The sequence below is a fragment of the Terrapene carolina genome, unplaced genomic scaffold (assembly GCF_002925995.2).
Source record: "Terrapene carolina triunguis isolate 2854851 unplaced genomic scaffold, T_m_triunguis-2.0 Scaffold193, whole genome shotgun sequence".
Lineage (NCBI taxonomy): Eukaryota > Metazoa > Chordata > Testudines > Emydidae > Terrapene > Terrapene triunguis.
In genome coordinates this window covers 1,856,311-1,872,014 of record NW_020664544.1, presented here as the reverse complement: position 1 = coordinate 1,872,014, position 15,704 = coordinate 1,856,311, and the positions used below count along the sequence as shown (strand labels likewise).

The 15,704-nt window shown below is 44.4% G+C and overlaps 1 protein-coding gene across 2 annotated transcripts in view; it reads right to left on the bottom strand.

Annotated features, from left to right (window-relative positions):
• ACLY (ATP citrate lyase) overlaps nt 1-8,417 on the bottom strand; it is a 35,932-nt gene extending 27,515 nt beyond the window's left edge. For both annotated transcript variants that reach the window (XM_024193447.3, XM_024193448.3), the window contains exons 1-3: nt 8,236-8,417; nt 4,619-4,790; nt 1,650-1,772 (exon numbers count right to left, since the gene is read on the bottom strand). In XM_024193447.3, coding sequence (XP_024049215.1) covers nt 1,650-1,772; nt 4,619-4,777 — 282 coding nt within the window. In that variant the 5' untranslated portion in view covers nt 4,778-4,790; nt 8,236-8,417. The remainder of the gene's footprint in view (nt 1-1,649; nt 1,773-4,618; nt 4,791-8,235) is intronic.
• Between the last annotated feature and the right edge of the window lie 7,287 nt (nt 8,418-15,704).

Genomic DNA, 15,704 nt, shown 5'->3' with positions numbered 1-15,704 from the left:
TCCATTTGCCCAGCCACAGGCAGCAGCTCACAGGCTGGGTTCAGACAAGGCAGAATGCAGTCACCCAGGAGATCAACACCCACATCAGCCCAGAAAAGCAGGCTTGGGAGGAACCATTCCCCAAACACAGGCTGTGGAGGGACAGCGACCTGTCCTCTAGGCTCACACTATGGGTTATAAATATTAGTGATCATGGAAGGGGATGGGAGATCTAGCAGGAACATCTGGTTACTATTTTAACTTCAGACACATGGAAACCTGGTTTCAAATGCCATCTTAAGTCATCATGTAAAGAACCATGTTTGGTGGTTCTTTAAATATTAGACAGTTGTCCAGATCCCCAAACGAGTGTGCAATTTGAAGTGATCAGCCCCTGCTCACAAGACCTCCAAGACTGGGATGTCAGTGGGCTGCAGGACAGGAGTAAGGGTCATCAGCAGAGCTACGTAAGGCAGCTTGCAAAACCCACGGTTCAAAGTAGTCTAATCTGCCTCAGTCTAACTAGTGCGATCATCCCCCACTTTCACAAGCCCTGAACATTAATTTGGAGGGCGTGGGGGGGAGAAATGTATATGAAGATAGAATAATCCGGTCTCCAGAAGGTCTGTTTTATGGATAACAAAATGCCTTGTCTGATTTAATCCTTTTTTAAATGTGTTTTTACCCTGAATGATTTTTTATGCCTTTAAAGGCTCAACACATTTAGGAAAATGGGGGAGAGACATAAAGCCCACGCCCCCATACTGAGCTCATTCATTCTGACATGGCCATTGCATTCCCCAGCAGTTATGTTAACACCCCTTGTTTCTCAAGGGGCAGCCCCACCCGGATGCAGCTGCCTGCCCCATTTCACAACGTCCTTCAGCAGTGGCTTTGCAGTCCCTGCTGTGCCTCTCAGTGATGGAGCCAGCTGCATATCAGTCACAGGAACGACAAGGCCTTGGTTACCTCCAGGAAGCACGACTCCATCAACTCCTGAGATGCAGAGGCTGAGATAACAGGTGTGTTTATCATTGTCAGAGTGTTCCCAGGAGAATAAAAGTTACAAGACAGCATCCAATTAAAAAGAGGACTGACATAAAACTCCATTGTCAGCCAACACACAGTGACTAATACACTGGCTGGCAACAATGAAGGGGTGATGTGAGGACTTTGCTTTTAGACCAGTCTTGTTACAGCTACTTTGGGCACCAGTAAAATGAAACAGCCACCCCAACTAGAGGCAGTGCTGGCTCTTTAAGGTACTCTTTCCGACAGATATTTAGAATTACACGAGAATTCAGTGAGAATTCACCACTTTTTACTGACAGTGCTTCACAACAGGCTTAGTCATTGGATATAAATAATGGGTAGTAAGTCGACTGAATTGTGCCATCAGTGGGCTACCAAATGGTGCTTAATTCCCAACAGTAGATACACACAGGTCAGATTCTCCTCTCTCTTGCTTTTACATCAGCATCACTTCAATGATTATTCCTGCCTTACACTGGCATATGCAAGAGGGAGAACCTGGCACACAGAAACTAACATACAAAGCCCACTAAAGATCAAGTTTATAGCATGAAAGGGTCAGAGCAATACAAGTGACTTTTCATCTCTTCACTGCTACATCTGCCATTAGAACCTTGGCCAATACGCTCCATACCTACCGTAGTTTCTTGTCCAAGACGTAGTTTGAGCCAAGCCTTCACCTGACCCAGGTCAAGATTAACGCCAACTAATCCGAGCTTCCCACGCCGTTTTATTAGCTGATCCGGCTTCACCACCAGACGCTAGAATATCAGACACGATGGGTCGGAGAAGAGAGAAAAATCAGAAGCTTTGAGTTAAGCAGAGACAGTCTCTGCAGATAATTAAACTGAGTTTTAAATTAAGTAAATTCTCTGCAGCAAATGTTCTGGGGGAGAGTTCGTTTAACCTACTGGCTGGCACCCAATGTACTATGGTTGTTGGGCAAAATGCACCACTAGTACTGCCTTAGGTACTAGGTGAGAGATTCCACCAAGTTCAAAAAGGAAAAAAAATCAAGAGATCATAGCCACAGAACAAACGCTGGGACAGAAATCCAGCTGCAATACAGGTAAGTGTGGGTTTTGGCAGAGGTGGGCATTAGGAGAGGGACAGAGTCAGATGAAGCCTTCCTGGAAGAATCCTGGTTGCAGTGAAAACTCACTTGGATTTTTGCTCATATTTGCAGAGCTGTGTTATGAGCCAACTGAACATAATCCCAAGAATTCTCCAGAAACTTTGTAGTCAATTTCCCTTTTGTTCTGACATTTAACCTGACTAAATTCCAACTGGGCGGTAACATTCTAAATCCGATTTCCCTTGTTGTTTCATTTGGATACAGGACTTGTCCTAACTCCCTGTCCTGAACGGATGCAGTTTGTTGCTTTGTGCTGTTAAAAAAGCTGCCCTTTATTCACTTCAGAGGTTGCTATATGTCAGCAGTGGGTGTAGGGATACAATTTGTTGAGTGCTTTGGGATCCTTGAGTGAAAGTTGTGAGAGCAGCTGTGATTATAATGAGATTATCAAAAGGTGATTTGTTTAGCTGTTCTCCTTCCCTGAGAATCCACACTGAACAGCATTCATTATTCCCTTGGTTTTGCAAATTGCTTTGGCAAAATGCATCATTAACTAAAGCTTCCCTGGTGAGCCGAGGCTTATAAAGGCAAAATTGATACTGAAGTAGAAATACGGAATGCCAGAGAAGCAAGCAAATGCAATCTGACTTCTCACAAACACGACTCTTTTCTTTACCGTCCCCACAAGCTCTGCACATGGAGATATGCCAATGCCAGGGATAAGGCTGGAATTAGGAGGGTATCACATTTCAGTTGACCCACAGTAGCTCTCTACCGGACCACTGCAGAAAGTTCCGCCTAAGGGAAGTACACATCTCAAGCTTACATAGGTCACTTTCTGCTGAGCAGAGAGAATTCTCTACAGTGCTGTTCCCCTCCTGTGCTGCCCATCCCCATCCATCCAGTACAGACTATAGCTTTAGTGATCTATGTTAGAGAGCAGTGGTTCTCAAACAGGGGTACATGTACCCCAGGGGTATACGGAGGTCTTCCAGGGGGGTACATCAACTCATCTAGATATTTGCCTAGCTTTTCAACAGGCTACAATAAAAGCACTAGCAAAAAGTCAGTACAAGCTAAAATTTCATACGACTTATTTATACTGCTCTATATAGTATACACTGAAATGTAAGTCCAATACTTATATTCCAATTGATTTTTTTATAAATGATATGGTAAAAAAGAGAGTAGGTAATTTTTCAGTATAGTGTGCGGTGACATTTTTGTATTTTAGGTCTGATTTTGTAAGCAAGTAGTTTTTAAGTGAGGTGTAACTTGGGGGTATGCAAGACAAATCAGACTCCTGAAAGCGGTACAGTAGTCTGGAAAGATTGAGTCACTGGTATATAGCAACGACAAAGCACTGCAGTATATAATATGGTGATAGCAGTGTCCCTTTGCTGGATGGACACTGAAAGCCCACGGACATTTCAAGTGTTCAGTAAACAACCCCAACAAAAGGATGTGTGCTGTCCACGGTTCTTTTAGGATTCCTGAAAAATCTCTCTGAGATACTGTTGATATTTCCCAGCAGCAGACTCATGCAGCTAAGTGGTGAGCATTTCATTAGTTACTGTGCAGGTGCTATCAATCAGCAAATAAGTGGACAGTGTGGAACATCCATGTTCTGCTAACCAGTGGCTTAAAGTAATTAATAGCTGGAAAGGAGCCAGGTTAGCCAAACAGAGAAAGGAACTCTGAAGAGATGCTCACTGCTCTGTGGAGAGGATGCATGGCTAGGAAGCAAGACAAAAAGACTTAGGAAACGAAAGAAAAACAACAAACTTACCTTACATTTTTGCTCAGGTACAAGAAATCCAACAGATCTACTTAGCGAAACACAAAACTAGTCAGAGTGAAGGCCAGTCACTCGAATGCTATGATCATCCTCAACCCACTCTATAATGCTTGGGTAAGGAAAGGGTGTCGGAAGAGTGCACGTTATTGGGAATGAAGACTGAAATATCTAGAGCATAGTAGCTACATGACGACCTCACACAAGTTTTTTGTTGGCATGGGCCAATCTCTTGATTATTTGTCTGCTGACATTTCTTTGTTTAATAGCAGTCACTCAAGCCCTCAAATCAGCAACACAGTCAGGTTCCTTTGATACCAATACAGCATCACTGAAGCCACATTTATCAATTCTCAGTGCTCCACTGCCACGTTGGGAGACTTTCCTCCACATTTCCTGGCATGGACCCTAACAGCTACCGACACTTCACGATAGAACGGCGTTCTACAATGCAGGCTGCCACTGCCATCAGCTTTAGAGAACCTGCATGCAATGCTCCAACGTACAGCCATCTTGGCAGTAGCCATACTAGAGTGTGAGAGCAGGGGACCAGAAGACCAGATGCATGGGTTTTAGTCCCAGCTATCAGACTTACTGTGTGATTCTGAAGGCAGGTCATCTAACCTCCCACTCTAATTACCCACCTCACAGGAAGTATGTTGTATAGCCTAGTGATTGTAAAAGCTCAGAGACTCTCCAATGTATGGCACTGCAGAAGGGCAAGTCATTGTGCTTACCTCAGTCAGGAGCCAGGGATGATCCTGGGTCAGCCGATCCCAGTCGGTGTCTGATGTCACTCTGGCATACTTGAAGCGGTTCTGAATGGCTGAGGATGTGCAGATATATTTGTACAGGAACTCCTTCCCCGTCTGCTCAGATATGGCTTTGGCCGACATGGCTATCTAGTAACTGAATACAATTAAAAGAGAGACAAGGTGAGTGATGTAATATCTTTTCACTTCCTTTAGACCTGAGGAAGAGCTTTGTGAAACACAAAAGCTTATCCCTTCCACCAACCGCAGTTAGTCCGATAAAAGATATTACCACACCCACCTTGTGTCTCATATCCTACGACCAACACAGCTACAAAAATTATATATATATTTTATATAGACAGAGACACTGACTCAGATTTGCACACACATTTCATCCTTCAGGTTCAATGAGAACACAAGGCTAGGTTAAGTAGAGACATTTATTAATCCAAGTGCCTATCCAGAGCTCCAGGCTCCATCTTGTCATTATGAAAAACCTACAAAATCCCATTGATCAAGTAAATAGTCCCCATTGATCAAAAACCTCACCCCATCCAACGACTCCTAACACCCTATCCATTTTCCACCCCCTGGGGGAGAGCCACCCAACTCTGCATTGGAGGAGCCTTCACAGCAGATGACCTGTCAGGTCCGTGCCTCCCCACCATCCCCACCCCTACAGGCAGTGCAACCTGCCCACAACTACATATACTCCGGGCACTGGCTCTCTCTCTCATCACAGGGCCTCCCTGTAACATACTTGCCATTTTTTCCCCCTAGGTTGTTTTCGAGTGGCAGTAGGGCAGTATGACAGAAACCCCTCCTCCAGCCCACTCCTTTTTTCCAAAGTATGTTGCATTTCCAGCATGTCCTCCTGACAGGACCCTATTAAAGTTACAATTCTTAATGTTTTAGGAATCACTAATCAAATGCTTATATCTGAACAGAAAAAAACCCTCCATTGTGGTTTTTCCCCCCCCAGAGAACCCTTGTTTACAATACCACCTCACTTTATTTTTCTAGAACAAGTGGCCTGAGAGCAGCCTCAGGCATGTAGACTAAGTGCTTAACAGCATCTAGTTTCTATGGGGCAGGAAATTCTATGTGCAGAATTCTGGAAGGGGACAAAGTGAGGTGCTGGAAGTTCTTAAATTCCTTTCCCCTTCCAAGGGATGGGCTCTATGACTAGCTAGGAATTCGCTCCTTTAAAGACACCAGCACACAGGGCTCTATATTCTTGGAGTTGCAACTTTGTTTTGGTTGCAACATCAAAGTACCAAAAAGTGTTAGTTATAAATGGCACAGAAATGTTTATTGCTGCTACAAGTAAATGCTGATTATAAAAATTCTCATTTTACTGAACCCATTTCCACGTGACAGGCACCAGATCAAAAGCTTGTGACCCGCAGAAGTTAATAAACGACTCCATTTTTTTCTAAGTGGTTAGATCACTGACGAACTGGCATAGGCAACAATTCATGGATTTCTGGGCATGACAGCAGTGCTCTTCAGGCTACTTGCCTTAGCAGGACTTCCCTTTGCAAAGCTAGGGATGGCAGTACGTGGAGGAGTTCACACAAGCAAAGCTCTTTCATTCCAGTTTCTTTTGTGGGAAGAAAGAAGACGCAAGTGATTCTCTCCCAATTATCGTGAGCCAAGAACTACTCTGAAAAAAATCCGCAGCGAGGAGTGGAAGAGCATAAGAAAAACAAAAACCCCAAAACAAACCTTCAGCCACCTTGCAACAGTCTGGCCATGGACGTGTACAAACATGACTTGGCAAAGACACAACTGGCAATCCCATCACAGGACAGGGCCAGATAGCACGTACAAATCCATGAAAGGAAGCAGTTTAAACAGATACAACAGAATCTATTCAGTGCCTCTATTTCTTGTAATGTCTCATGGTTAACAAGAACCTGTGCCAAGGTGAGCAGTTTCATCTTTGATTTAGCTAGGCCCATGACTGGGAATAATTAGTGATTATAAACAATAAAAAGAACAGGAGTACTTGTGGCACCTTAGAGACTAACAAATTTATTTCAGCATAAGCTTTCATGGGCTACAGCCCACTTCTTCAGATGCATAGAGTGAAACACACAGACAGAAGATATTTATACATACAGAGAACATGAAAAGGTGGAAGTATGCATACCAATTGTAAGAGGCCAATCAATTGAGATGAGCTATCAGTAGCAGCAGAAGAAAAAAAACTTTGAAGTGATAATCGAGATGACCCATAGAAGGTGTGAGGAGAACTTAACATGGGGGGAAAAAATTCAATTAGTGTAATGACCCAACCATTCCCAGTCTCTGTTTAGACCTAAGTTAATTGTGTCTAATTTGCATATTAATTCGAGTTCAGCAGTCTCTCTTTGGAGTCTGTTTTTGAAGTTTTTTTGTTGCAAAACTGACACCTTCAAGTCTGTCACTGAGTGATTAGAGAGGTTGAAGTGTTCTCCCAATGGTTTTTGAATGTTATGATTCCTGATGTCAGATTTGTGTCCATTTATTCTTTTGCGTAGAGACTGTCCAGTTTGGCCAATGTAATAATGGTCTTCCCGCCCCCTTGTGGGCAGAGTTTTAATTTAAAGGAAGGAATACTCTCGATGGAGAAAAGGATGGGAGTCATGCAGCATTCTCCATACAAATCTGGGATCTAACATGCTAATCCAGGAGACCCAGGTAGGCATTCAAAGTGCTCATGGAGGTGGATAGCTGAACTGCTGCGTTGGCTGAATGCAAGAGTGCAGCCCAATGCTCAAGACCAGACTGCTTTCTGACTAGGCTATAGCACAATGCAAAATGAATTTGCCGACTGACTGATCAACTAGATTAAAGTTAGCTCTATTTGCTTATTCTGAGACTTTCCTAAACAATGTTATCGTTTCTCAGGGTGGAATTATAGCCGTCTCTCGGGGATACGTATGTCTGGCAGGTACTAGATTGCATGTTCAGCCTGGGTGTCTACATGCAGTCATCCTGAAATAGCTGTAGCAGCAAGCTAGTTTCAGTCAGATGTCCGTCATTATGACTGACTTAGCAACAGCCTGTAGAGGGAGAGGAAGTGCAGCTGCAATCAGGTGACAACAGGATATAAAAAAACAAAAACAAACCCATCAGAACATTATCTCAATGCTACTAAGAGCAGATGGGGGCAGCTAACAGGTAAGTGGATATGCTCCATGCCAATGGATTAGCTTCAAACTAACATTTTATGACCTGGAAGGCCTGCTCCATAGCTCGTCTCCGGATCTGGCTACAAACAGAGTTGTGCAGATACCCTCTTGGTGTTGCTGGAGCTACTCAGCCATACTGCTGTGAGGGCTATAGTACCAGGCTCCTTTAGTGCAGTGGTTTTCAACCTTTTTTCATTTGTGGACCCCTAAAATATCTCAACTGGAGGTGTGAACCCATTTGGAAATCTTGGTCTGCGGACCACAAGTTGAAAACCACTGCTTTAGAGGAACAAGAAGCTGGATTGAACAGTTGTGAACTAGCAAAGGCATGACAGAAGACAGTATTGAGGAGAAGGAATATATAGAATATTGGCAGGTATGTCTGGGTACATTGAAAAGAAGTCAGCAAAATGCTTGTACCCAGAGCTTTTCAAGTGTGGTGATTATGGCTGGAAGATGACCATCCTCTTTGCTCACTACAGAATCCAATCTGCTGAGTCTACTGTCAAGAAGAAGTTTTCTGCCCTTCTTAGCCCTGCAGATGCCACAGAGCGTTGGGAGAGCAAGCTGGATTCTTCTGTGCACCAACGTGAGCTGCAGAGTTGTTCTGATTGCTGAATCTTGATTAGCAGGGAAGCTAAAAGAGGCAGAAAGAACAGTTGCACCATTGGGAACCAGCTGGTGTTTTCAGCACCAACAGTTAGGAGGATTGTCTGATGATTTGCAAACTGAGCTAATTTGATCTGCAATTAGCAAAAAGGAGCTGGAACATCACCTTTACAGAGTCCCTTTCCTGACTCTAAAGTCACTGTGACAGATTGTTTTGGACAGGACTATCCAGAAAAGCAAGTGAATTCCTTCCCAGCATGATTTACTGCCTGGTCAACCCACCGTCAACCTTTCATTTTAGACAGCAAAGACCAGGCATAATTGTGTTGGGTTAGTAGCTGGCACAGGTAAATGCAAGCCTTCCCTGCCCTCCCAGACACAGCTCTGCCAATCACCTTCACAGCAGCCAGCATGCTATTCTTGGCAATCCGTACAGCATCACTCACAAAGCTTTCCATCCTCTTCTTGCTTTTAAGTGATGCTCTTTCCGGGAGCTCCTGCGCCATGCGCTAGCTTTTATTGTGTCGGATAGAAAGCTACAATACACTTGGCTCCCACCCCCCATGAAAATCCATCAGTTGCCGGTTTTAAAGTACGCCAAAGGGCAGCCTCAGAGAAAACCAGGGTCGCATTTCACTGCATTAAGATACTAAGTCTGGCAAATCCATTTCTTACGTATTTTAAAGAGCTAATTACAGATCTTACATTTTGGGTTCTTTCAGCATGAAATACTAAAGTTCTCATACAACAGTACAGCTCTGCAAAGCACTGCAGTACACAAATTAAATAATGAAAGGCCCTATACACACACACACAAAATATCATACAAGTGACTAAGAGTCAGTACTCCAAGGTTCCATCCCTACCTCTGGGAGGGCAGTATGATCTAGTGGTTAGAACAGGAGACTGGGAATCAGGATTCCTGGCTCTCATTCTGGCTCTGTGTGACCTTGGGACTCTTCATGACCGGAGGCTTCCTGTGTCTGTTTTGTCCTCCGCCGCGCCCCCCCCCCCCATCTGTAAAATGGGGGAATACTAACCTAATCCACTGGGCAGTTGTTAAACCTGGGGTATGCAAAGTGCTTTGAGAGCCTCTGATAGAAAGGCAAGAGTGCTGTTATTGTGGGTTATGACACTGAAAGCCCACTAAGAGCTCATAGAAGGCTTTACAAAATCTGTATTCCCTATTAATTCAGCTGTTCACGATGGTTGTTCCTCACCTGACCCCATCGTCTGGAGTTTGTGACATCACAGCTGCAGTGGTAAGAGTGGTGATGCCAAAAGATTATGACACTGGAAGCAGTTAAAATGTTAAAAGCAACAGATCCTGCTTTCATTCAAGTGTTGCTTAGTAATACAATTGGTGGGGGGAGAAGCAGTAGGACTCTATCATAGTTAAGCTCTTCAGCTGCACTGACCCTGCTGTTCCCATGACCATGGGAATAGAGAGAAAACTGAAAATATGCTACTATCTGCAGAACTGTTCTGCACAACAGTCAGCAGAAAAATTTCCACAAGGCATCAGCAGATGCCTGCTCTATGCACTGAGTGCAGGTCTGCCATCTGTCACTAAGACAATCAGAGCAGGCCTTGCTAATTGTTTGTATCTGTTCTTTAGCAAACATTAGAGCAATAGCACAAACTCTAAGTGAGGTACATGTAACATTCACTGCAAAAAGACCTTGCTGTTTTCCAATAATTAAGTAGGTCAGGTCCCAAACCCTACAGGCTCATTTTAAGCACTGAGGGCCTCACAATTATACCTGCTGCCAGTGGGAGCGGTGGGCACTCAGCTCCTCTGGAAAAAAATATATATGTGTCTCCGGTACACACACAAGCCTCAGGGTCACCCCCACCTCCTGTCCATTGGTCCATTTACTTGTTGACACCCCATTGTTTTTGCTTTCCTGGTCAAATCAGATTACAGTCTTCTTGCAGCATTAGGCTGCAATCCTGCAAGCTACATGCACGTAGGCAGACCCCTACACCTGCTGCTATATGGTCAGGACCTTAGCAACATTCCTCAACTCAAGGGAGGCGTGGGATAAAGTTGGTGAACCTGTTAGATTGCTAATCCACAGCACTCTTTGGCTGGCTAAGGAGCCATTCTAGGGACCCTATGCAGGCATGGCACACAGGGTTACTGCTAGGATCCAGTTATTTCATTATCAGAAATCATCCCATCCTCACTGAAAGGAGAATGGTGGAAGCACAGTTGAATGGGAGACAAGACAACAAAGTGAAGGACAATTAGTTGGCATTTCAGAGTGTTTGGTCCAGACTTAACTTCAGAATATGCCACGGACATTTATTTGAAACAGCTGCACGAGACTTAGTGCCTCTGTATGCGCAAACAGAGAGCTCTGCTGAATGAAAGCCATGCACCCTGCCTTTTCTGATGGGTGAATCACTGTAGTAAGAATTACATTAAACATAATTTACTTTTTATGAGACATTGATGTCTCATGGAACCAGCCTTCACACGTGCCTTGAATAGATCTTGCTGTGTTTACAGAGGCTTTGCAAAAGAACAGTCTATCTGCAACAAAAATTATTTTGAGGGCATTCTTTGAAAGCAGTAGCGTTATCTACAAGGGTGTAAAACCCAACAGCTTTTCAAGGAGCACCATAAAGTTATATACCAACATCAGAAGGGCAAAAAAAGATTAAATCATTATTAAACTAGAGAGGTCTGCGGAGTTTTCATGCTTTCTGAAGGGCGCATTCTTCCTAGTGAACTCTGGGTGATTTGATGCTCTGTTCCTCTATATATGCTGGTCACATAGTATCAAGTTGGGCTGAAGAAAGTGACAGGAAGGACCAGAGCGCATCTCGTGGGAGATTCAAGCTACTCCCTGATGGATGAAGAGGTCACAAGTAACATCACAAATCAGCCAAAGAAAAATAAAAACAGCCCCTACTGCCAACCTCCACACTGTGCCTCAGAATAGCCTTCATATTCCAGAACACATCCTCATTCCTCAACTCACTGAGGGGGGAAAAAGGGGTTTTGTAGCCTGTTTGGAGCAGATTCTGGCCCAAGATTCTAGCTCTGTTTTCACACCCTGTAGTAGATGCATTTTTGTGGGGAGACCATCTGAATGATTCCACACCAGGTGTTGAACAATCTTTCAGCATGGAATTTTCCACTACAAAACAGAAGATTTTTAATTCACTGTATTTTAGGTCATAAGGGCAAGAAAAGAACAAAATTACAAATCAGCTGACCCAAACAGAAAGTCCTTAAACCAGCCCTGGATGCAGCTACGGAGATATTTGGATAGGGAGTCTTCTCCTTAGACAGAGGGTCCTGAACAAAGAGGACTCTGCCCAGCCCAATCTAGCTAGAAACCACTAGGTAGAGAACAAGGAACATCCCAGTTGACTACACAGGCCTACATTTTTAGGAGGGTGAGTGTCAAGAAGATGAATAACTAGAGGGTTGCACACTTTGTTGCTTCTGCAGGCCAAGCTCACTGCATATACCAGGAGCCTCTTGCACTCCTCCATTCCCCAAAAGCTCCCTGTGAGCCATCTTGCCATCCCCCTCTATGTCAGGCATTCGCTGTAATCCCGCGCCCCTCATGCCAGGGGCTCAGGGTGTCTCCCTTCCCTCGCCCCATCAGGGCAGTATCTCCGTGCTCCCCATTCCCCTTTCTGCCACATGCTGGGGCTCTACGAGTTTCCCTCCCCCTATACAACATTTCCCCCATCCTCCTCCTCCCATGCCAGGGACGCTGTGTGCCCCCCGTGCCAACCATCTCCCCCACATGAGGGGCTCTATGTGCCCCCCCACGAGGGGTTCTGTGTGCACACCTATTCTCCCCCCTTCAATTAAAGAGATTCAAGCTGCTGGCTCCGTTGACCAAATGCCAGGGGCTCCATGTGTCCCCCATGTCTCTCCCTTTTCAGTCTTCTGATTTTCACCAAAATCAACAGGCTTCTTCTGCCCATCGGTGCCTAGAACATTCCCTGAACTGGTGGAGTTGATCAGATGCCATGTTCAACAGTCATTGTGTTACATCCAGACAGACAAACAGAAATGCCACTGAACTGAGTGCAAGGCCCCACAAACTCAGCCCATAGATAATATAACATTTACCTTCTACCAAAAAGCCTAGTAGCTCTAAAAGAGAACTGGATATTTAAAAGGAAAATGAGACCCTACCGTTATGTTCGGAAGGCCATATACTTCCAACCGATCTATAAGAGGATATCAACCCTCCTACTTCATGGTTTGAACCAACCATTAGCTAACGGATTTAGGAAGAAACGTCCCTTCTGGACAGGTTATTCCATAATTGTCTATTACAGGGTTTTGCACCTGCCTCTGAAACTGCTTGTACTTGCTACTTCCACAGACGTGGTGTTGGGCTAGACAAATCCCTGGCCATTCCGAATTCCTATCCCTTCTCGCTGTAAGGAGAAATTATACATATGGGAGTGGACACACATTACTTGGCAAGAGGGTAAGCTACCCCCACTACTTTGCTGGGCCAGTTGCTAAACACAATTCAACATGGTTCTTCCAAAAGGCTTTCAATTAAACTGTGAGGGTCTATTTATTCTGGGGTTTGTTCCCTTCACAAAGATGCCAGTTACTGTGTTAAGAAAACCTGAGTTTTCAAAACATGTTACCAGTTCATAAATAGGTACCATCTTTACAGACATTCCAATGCTCATTAGGAACTCCAGAGAGGGTAAAGGAAACTAACAGACTAAGTCACGTTCTCTGGGGCTCAGAAATATTTACCTCCCTCTGTCAAAAAAGATGTCACCTGTCAAAGCTGCTGGAAGGATTTGTTCTCAGGAAAGTCATTCAAACACATTAACAAGGTAGAAGAAAATAAAATATTCATACTGACAACGATGACAAGCTAGATAGGTCTGAGTGGCTGAACGCTGACTCTGCTGTAACTCGACAGATGCAAATAACCTGATCTGGTGAGGACCAGCTGAAGGCAAAATACCACCTAGTGCAATGGCACAGGATAGGGGAAGTCAGAACGGGCATTTTAGGCAAAGGAATCAGGACAACCCCCCCCCCCTTGACTTCTGAATAAAGTTCCCTGGGATCCGCAGTGTCCACTAAGAGCAAGTGAGACATTGGATTTTAAGGAGTGCTCCAAAAGAAACTACACACCTTAAACAGCATGGAACTCAGGTTTGTCTAACTGGGAAAGAAAAGAGGACCCAGTAGTTTAGGGATTTCAGAGCAGGGCCACTAAGCCATTCCCTCTAGTACAAATTGTCCAATTTGTTTAGGAAGGAGAATTTGTTGGGAATATTTAAACTAAAATTTGTCACTATGTGGCATCAGCCGCCATTTCTGGGAACATTGTGAAATTGGTGTTGGTAACAACAGGAGCTTACGATAACCCTCTTCAGGAGCAGTTACCAAGATGACATTTGAGTGGAGTGTCCCATCTAAGGCTCAGTTCAGATCTATGGAGCAGCAATTTTTGAAGCTTAGGGGAAGGGGGGAAAAAAAAAATCAAGTGTTCTTCTTAGGAGAACAATTTCCCTTCTCATCTCCAGGGCAAAGCCTTTCCTAGGAGCAAGGGGCACCCAAGCACAGTATTTGTTAGATCCTGGACAGAGTTCCTGTTTACCTAGCGCTACCAGCAGAGAGGAACTTTTAAACTCCCTCGCTAATGCAACAGATGGCAGATTGTTTGTTTTATAATTGAATCAGCAGAAAGCAATGATCTTCCCCTTCCAAGCTGAGCTCATGTCAGCAATGCCAGGCTGTCCTCATCATTCATTCAGCTGGCCTCTTGCTTTTCAGAAGTGAGAAGTCAAACCTCCAACTGCCAGAGAGTTGCTTTGCCAGATCTGCTGGGGACCATGTTTATGAATCTTGTTTGTAAAATCAGTAATAGATATTTACCATCAACTAACAAAATCTGGACTCTGGATGGGTGCAGCCAACAATCTTAGCTATTGTAGCCAAATCTGCTCCTCTTTTTCATGACAGAAAATGTCTGAACTACTACCCTGGTTTCCCAAGACGACATGGAGCTCACTGCTTGGGTATCAAATATCCAGTCACACTTGACAGAGCGAAGTGTTTATTCATCTTAGTAGCTCACCGGAGCTTCCTTCAAGGTGACATGCCAGTGCTGCTTCAAAACACACTAGAAATACAAGACACTGAGGTCAAAGCTTTCCATGGGACCTAGCAGCACACAGTAGCTGTGGATATGGACACAGAGGCAGGATAATTTCAGGCTTAATCTCAGTTGCTTCAGTCTTTACAGGCTCTTTGCTATTTATCTTCCTTCCTCAATTTTGAGTGCCTGGTCCTAGTAGCATGAACACCTGTATTCTCACTAGGGGGAGGGGAAGAGCAGCTATGGGAATGAGAGAGATTAAAGACACTGTGCCGAGTTCCGCTCATACTGGACCCTGTTCCAATCACAGGTCCAGTTCCCACTCGAGTGCATGGCATTCTGCTCTCAGTTACATGGACGCAAACCAGGGGCTACTTATGTCTTGTCCACACTTGGTTCAAAACCATGCTAGCTAACTGCAGTCACATTTGAACACTGCTGATGCTAGTAGACAAGAGATTCTCATCAAGAGTTTGTTTGTTTTTAGAATTACACCACCGTGCTATAGACCAGCCCCCTTTCCAGGTCATTCATTAACATCAAGACCAACTCATAATAATCCCGGCCCACAGTGACAAGGCAAGCCACATCAGCTCCCTTCTGGTAGCAACATACCTAGCTCTGATCAGAGCATAGGCAGGGCCTTATGAAAGGGAGTGGAAGAAGGACAGTTCAGAAAGTGAAGATGGAGAGTTTACACTCCTGGTGTTTGTTTTTCCCTCTCCAATTCTCGAGATGTCATTGGGGTCTCTGGAAAGAGCTAAGAGGCTGACATTGTTTAAGAAAGGATCAAGGGAGACAATACACAGTCAACACAAGCATCCATAATAAGGTGGTACGTTTATTATGTCTTTTTAGCCAAGATCTCAGAACCCTCCAGAGAGGTGAAGTGTCTTGCCCACAGTCACAGTGCTAAAATCACAACTCTTGAGTTCCTGATTCCCAGCCCTGTGTTCAGACCACACTATTCCCCATCTTCACCTGTTATCAATGGTGTTCTAGAAACCCTGGGTATACTAGCAACACACAAATCTTCCTTCCAGGGTCTTTTATAGTTCATCTGTAATATGTAGCAGACTAGAAGAGCTATTGGGACCAGTTTAAAGAGTCAAGTAACAGAGGGGTAGCCGTGTTAGTCTGAATCTGTAAAAAGCAACAGAGGGTCCT